This window comes from Lactuca serriola, chromosome 1 (assembly GCF_051521515.1).
Source record: "Lactuca serriola cultivar US96UC23 chromosome 1, Lser_US96UC23_V15, whole genome shotgun sequence".
Lineage (NCBI taxonomy): Eukaryota > Viridiplantae > Streptophyta > Magnoliopsida > Asterales > Asteraceae > Lactuca > Lactuca serriola.
The window spans coordinates 6,328,628-6,335,130 of NC_136408.1; the positions used below are offsets into that span (position 1 = coordinate 6,328,628).

Sequence of the window (6,503 nt, forward strand, 5' to 3'; positions counted from 1 at the left end):
CACATTGAGACAAACAAATTATGCTAACACCATCCTAAAGAAGGCCGAGATGTTTGATTGTAATCCTTGTAGGTACCCCATGGAGTCAAAGCTACAATTGACTAAGGATGAAGAAGGTGAACTCGTGGACCCTACCTCATATCGAAGCATCATAGGAGGGCTAAGATATCTTACTCGTGGACCCTACCTCTATCATCAAGTGACCTTGGGATGCTAACTTACTATTTAGGCATCGAGGTTAATCAACATAAAAATGGTCTCACATTGAGACAAACAAATTATGCTAACACCATCCTAAAGAAGGTCGGGATGTTTGATTGTAATCCTTGCAGGTACCCCATGGAGTCAAAGCTACAATTGACTAAGGATGAAGAAGGTGAACTCGTGGACCCTACCTCATATCGAAGCATCATAGGAGGGCTAAGATATCTTACTCACACACGACCCGACATAGCTTATTCTGTAGGCATTGTGAGTCGTTTCATGGAGAGACCAACCAAGCAACATCAAGTAGCTGTGAAGCACATACTAAGGTATGTAAAAGGAACTGTGGACTATGGTTTATCATATACAAAAGGTAGAAAGAATTGCGTGATTGGATACACTAATAGTGATCTAGCAAGAGATGTTGAAGATAGAAAAAGTACAAGTGGAATGGCGTTTTACTTAGACAACAATCTTGTTACTTGGAGTTCACAAAAGCAAAAGTGTGTTGCATTGTCATCATGTGAAGCAGAATTTATGGCAGCTAATAATGCAACATGTCAAGGCATTTGGATAAGTAGGTTGCTTGGTGTGTTGACCGGAAGAAAACTTGGTCCATTTGAATTGAATGTGGATAACAAGTCAGCTTTGGATTTGATGAAAAATCCAGTCTTTCATGGAAGAAGTAAACATATTGATACAAGATATCACTTCATTCGTGATCATATAGAAAGAGGCAATGTTATAGTAAAGCATGTGAATACTAATGAGCAGAAAGCTGACATCTTGACCAAGCCTATGAACAAAGTGAAGTTTTAAAGCATGAGAAAGTTGCTTGGAGTTGAAGAGATAAGAGTTTTTGAATTACAGGGGAGAATGTAAATGTAACTCAGAATATTCAAAGTTTGTATATAAGTCTAATTAGGAATTAGGAAGTTTTGCTTGGTCAACAAGTCTTGGAAAAGTAGAGGTCACGTTTTTTGTTTCCTATATATAGGTGTATTTATTTACTTTTTTCTTTGATGAAGAACTTGAGCCTTAAGCATTAAAAGTTTTCTAGTTTTCTCCTTGCTCCATATTTTTTTTCCCAGCACGTTTTTTTTTCCTTTGCTGTCTATTTTCCTTCTTTGTTTGGTTTGCTTTCTTCCTGCTTTGTTTTGATTCATAATAGCAGATTAAAGCAAGCAAATTATCACTGTTTAAGAAGTTTAAACCAACATCTTCTTAATTCATATGCATGCTCTTGGTGCGTTTTTTCTTTTTTTCCAAAATTTTCTTCCAGCTCAAGCCAGATATCACGAGCAGTTACATCATACATGACACTACTTCTAATTTCTTTTTCCATGGTTGTAACAAGCCATCCTCTGATCACCAAGGCATTGCATCTTTTCCAGTTCATCAAGTCGGTAGTTCCTTCTTTCTGCATGGGAATTGAGTCATCAATAAAACCTATTTTGTTTTTGACAAAGAGTATGTTTGTCATCTCGTTTTGCCAATCACTATAGTTCTCATCATGAAGGAGGTTGCTCCTACAAAGTTTTGTTCGGGATGATCTGTTGCTGTGAGGAAGTAAGGAGAGGTAATGTTGATGGCTGATTTCTCTCCTGTTGGCGATTAAGTACTTCTCCAGTTAAATTTAATCTTTTTGAGTAAAGAAAAAGTAATTTTTCCTTTTGATTCAAATGAAACTAGGAACATCAATACATAATGTTAGGATTTAGCTTATGAAAGACAAGTAATTTAAACGGTAAAAATAGTACTAATTAATCTCCAAGTAAGAGGACACTCCTAAGTAATTTTGACGCTCAAGTAAATCTAGTGGGTGTTATTGTCCAAAAAAGTCGTATGGCTAGCTTCACTACCAGGTGAAGATTTAAGACACAAATTTATATAATATTGCAAATTAGTACCATGCCTATATCGATAAATAAGGACATTTTTAATCCATGAACAAAGATAAAATTATTTTAAAAATCACGATTCTTTTCTATAATACCCAACATTTTTATTTCAAAATATAGTCTTTATTTATATATGTCGTCTGTGAAGACAGCAGAACAAAAGCCATGTACAAATGACTTCTAGTAGACAACTTCAACGGGCTTGAAACCATTCTTAATCGAAGCCACAACTGCATCAATCACTGCTTGGGTCTTTCTACTAATCGTCGGCCACTTCTTCTCCGGTTTAGCGTCACCACCGTTAATCCCCTGAACTAGTCGACCAAATTCCTGCACCATTAATGCTTCTTGAGGAAGAACCGTTGTGATCTTAAACTCACTTGGTTCAGGCTCACATCCAAGTGACAACTCTTTCCACCTTGAATTTGCCACCGCATAGAAAGGACCCACGTTTTCATTGAACGGGATAACAAAGTCATGAACTCGTAAGCTTCCTTTAGTCCCAAGGACAGTTATGTCCATGGTTAAATTCGTATAAAACGAACAGTAAAAAGTCGCTACTTTCCCATTTTCTTTCCAGTTTAATGAAGCACCACATGACAGGATTACCCCTGATTCGTTGTACTCAGGGTCTCCAATGGCAGTAACAGTTTTTGGAAGTTCATAATCATAAGCCCACAAAATGGCTCGTATGCTATACCAACCAGCATCGCCAAGAACTCCAAGTGAATCGAGATTTGGGTTTACACGAATATCGTTCTGTAGGAAATCACCTTCTCCTACGTACGAAAACGTGCTATGGACCTATCACGATCAATATCCGATCAAAATCAAATTTAAAGAAAAGTTCTTTATTTTGTTTTTTTTTTTTTCCATTTATATTATCAAGTGTCGTGTCATTTCATAACTCATAGGACAAAAGCATGTATATACCGATTTGAGCTGTCCAAATCTGTGCGGATCAGAAAGGACCTCCTTCATCTTAGCCGTCCGTGGATGATGCATCCACATGGTAGCATCCATGAACTGTACACCACTCGATTCACAAGCCTCCAGTATCCTATCCAGTTCCCCGACGTCAAGTGCCACCGGCTTCTCCAGCAAAACGTGCTTCTTCTTCTCGGCGGCGAGAACAGCCCACCGCAAATGGAGGCTGGTCGGTAAGGGAACGTAAACGGCGTCAACATCAGGATCGTCCAGTACGGCTTCGTAGCTGCCGTACTTCTTGGTGGATTCCGGGAAGTGGTTTTCCGATGCGAAATCAATTGCCTTTTCTAAAGAGCGGCTGCCGATGGCGGAGATGGTGGTGTTAGGGGAGAGGAGCATCGCCCTTGATACCTTGCGGGCTATGTTAGCACATCCCAGAATTCCTATTCGGATCCGGGTTTCTGCCATTTTGGTGGGAGGTGAGTGGATAACCTGCAGAGATGAGAATGTGACACCGACGAGGTTATGAGTTATATAAGTATAGTATTAGCGATGTACCCGTCTTATTTGGTTAGTACCGAACCGTCGGTTCCTAAAAAGTTAGAACCAAAACCGGAACCACTTTAGGCGGTTCTTAAATTTTTGGAACCAGTCCCGGAACCGGCGGTTCCGGTTCCGAGGTTACATTAACTTTGTTAACTTTTTTCGATAAAACCGCAACTTAGTTCAATCCAAATCGTATCAATTTGGACCAAAGAGGGACATAATCGAAACAATATATTGTAAACCGGTCTATATATATATATATATATATATATATATATATATATATATATATATATATATATATATATATATATATATATATATATATATATATATATATATATATATAAACCGATTTCGGCGGGTACCCAGCGGATAGCGGTTCCGAAAAAATGAGAATTGGAACCGAAACTGCCTAAGGCGGTTCCATAACTTTAGGAACCGAAACCGGAACCGCTTAAGGCAGTTCCGGTTCCAAAAGCAGGTACCCGGTTCCGATGCTCATCCCTATATAGTATATTTATATACTCTAGCGATAACATTTGGATCGGACACGCGGGATCCGGTTCCGGATCGTACTGATCATGGCATACCGGTGTCGATTTTTCTTGTTAGTTTGAAATGTACAACATTCATTATATATGGTACAAGTCAATGATACATATGATACAATCATTGGTTGGACCAATACAACAATCATTATGTATGGTATAATTTCCGATCCAAGCTGATCCAATACCCGAAACCGCTTAATTGAACAAGTCAAAAAACCGAACCGAAAAATTGACAATCCAAGAATGGAGAACCGACTAGACTACATAACTTTTTACTCTTGCTTGTTGTTGTAAATAATGATTGCTGCCTATTAGATATTATCAATCAATACACAAAACTCTTGAATAGTTATATTTAAGAAGGCAAGCAAGATAAGGTCATCGGTATGTTTAGCACGGAGGTTGTCTATGTGGCCACGAAAAAATTTCGTGCACACCATCCTGACCATTCGTGGTTGGATGTGGCCGTGCTCCCTTGTTTGCCGACGACAAACACAAACGCCCAATCAAATCTTGTTTTCCTTTCTTGACCGTTCAACGGTAAAAATTTTATATTTTTTTAATCTAAAAACATTACCTATATATAAACACATCAATTAAACAACCTATACACTCAAACCATTCTCTTTCACACATTTTCACTCTACCTTTATTCACTTTCAAAAATCATGGCTCCCAAAATGCAAAGTTGGTCGGAAGAGGAAGAATAGAAGTTAACACTGACATGAGTGACGGTTATGGAAAACCTAGATAGTCGAACTTCCAGGGATTTTTGGGCAGAAGTTGGAAATGTTTTTCATAATTTAATGGGTTGTCACAGTCGTATTCTTGATGCAATATGTTGTAAGTTTCGTTTTATAAGGACAACATGTCGCGAGTTTGACGGACTTTATAACCATTTATAAACAACGCACACGAAGAAGATCCGATTGTTGTTGTCATTCATCAATACGAAGAAATAAAGCACATACCGTTTAAACACCTCTGGATAAAATTTATGGAGACCACATGGTGGAATAACTAAAAACATAAGATTTAGAAACTAGTTTAAGTTATTTTTGTGATTGTATTTTTAATGTTTTTTTCTATTTTATTTTAGTTGTTTTTTTTAAATTATGTAATTTTTTTAATTGAATAAAAATGTAATTTAATATATATATATATATATATATATATATATATATATATATATATATATATGTGTGTGTGTGTGTGTGTTCAAATATTTTCACTATCTATTGTGTGCATGTATGATTGATTCTGGACCAATTATTTTAGTTATTTTAATAAAGTAATTAATGCGTATTAAATGCTGAAGATATATAATTAATACTCATTATAACTTCAACATGTAATATGCATTAATTACTTTATTAAAATAACTAAAATGATTGGTCCAGAATCAATCATACATGCACACAATAGATAGTGAAAACAAAATAACCTAACCATATATATATATATATATATATATATATATATATATATATATATATATATATATATATATATATTATTGTATTTGGATTTTGTATGTAATTTTTAATTAAATTTAATTAAAAATATGAAGTGAAATGGTATGGTAGTGGTGAGTATCTCATAAGTTTAATAATACTTGGTGGTGATGATGGGACATTCATCATTATATTGGTTAATATTAAGTATAACAGATGGTCTAAGTTAGATAACACCGAGAACCAATATACATTTGGCCATAAATAGCCATTTTTGACCAAAAAATCAAGAAAAATTGAATACACTTCTTAAATATATGTAGTTGTCGAAGCACACACAAAACACATAGAGGAAATAGAGGAATAGAATAGAAGAGGACACCATAAAGTATACTTTTACCGTCAATGTTTATGACTTTTGATGGTATGTTTTTACCACCTAAATATGTATTGCCAAATTTCATGTGCTATCAAAGCATGCCAAATTACATGTGCTATCAAAGCATGTGCTAACTCATTACTGATAAGCTTTTTAATACATATGTGTATGAAATCTAATGTGGTTGTGAATTGTGATGAATACATGATTGTTGTCAATGTATGATGTATGTTATGACTAATGTTTTAAATTTTTTATAACTTTTGAATGGTAAAATTATCGATAAAGATTTATTTTTCATGTTTTCATTTTATAATTATGTCATATTTGGTAGGATCCAGATCTTACAAAGCTTAAAACAACTTTATATAAGATGATGATCTTAACAAAGTTGATTCAATTAATAAACATAAGGATTTAATATTTTTTGAAATATTAAAAATAAGAATTTGAACAAAAAAAGTTTAAAACGTAAATTGAAATAATAAACAAGTATCAATAATATTTTATTATACCCGTCCTTTTTAGGTTTTACCGT

At 35.0% G+C, this 6,503-nt stretch overlaps 1 protein-coding gene and 1 pseudogene across 1 annotated transcript; one reads left to right on the top strand and one right to left on the bottom strand.

Moving 5' to 3' along the window:
- Positions 1 to 339: 339 nt before the first annotated feature.
- Positions 340 to 1,023, top strand: LOC145051098 (secreted RxLR effector protein 161 pseudogene; annotated as a pseudogene).
- A 1,128-nt stretch (positions 1,024 to 2,151) lies between these two features.
- LOC145090151 (putative oxidoreductase At4g09670) lies at positions 2,152 to 3,561 on the bottom strand. Its single transcript, XM_079028497.1, has 2 exons — positions 3,039 to 3,561; positions 2,152 to 2,909 (listed from the first exon to the last, which is right to left on the bottom strand). Exons 1-2 carry the CDS (start codon positions 3,498 to 3,500, stop codon positions 2,286 to 2,288), a joined length of 1,086 nt encoding a protein of 361 aa, XP_078884623.1. The 5' UTR covers positions 3,501 to 3,561; the 3' UTR covers positions 2,152 to 2,285.
- Positions 3,562 to 6,503: the final 2,942 nt, after the last annotated feature.

What these genes read in the sequence shown, in the direction of transcription:
- LOC145090151 (XM_079028497.1), bottom strand. Translation starts at nt 3,500, where the DNA reads ATGGCAGAAACCCGGATCCGAATAGGAATTCTGGGATGTGCTAACATA. An exon ending in GATTTGGACAGCTCAAATCG is followed by an intron (nt 2,910 to 3,038) that starts GTATATACATGC and finishes TGATCGTGATAG; the next exon opens with GTCCATAGCACGTTTTCGTA.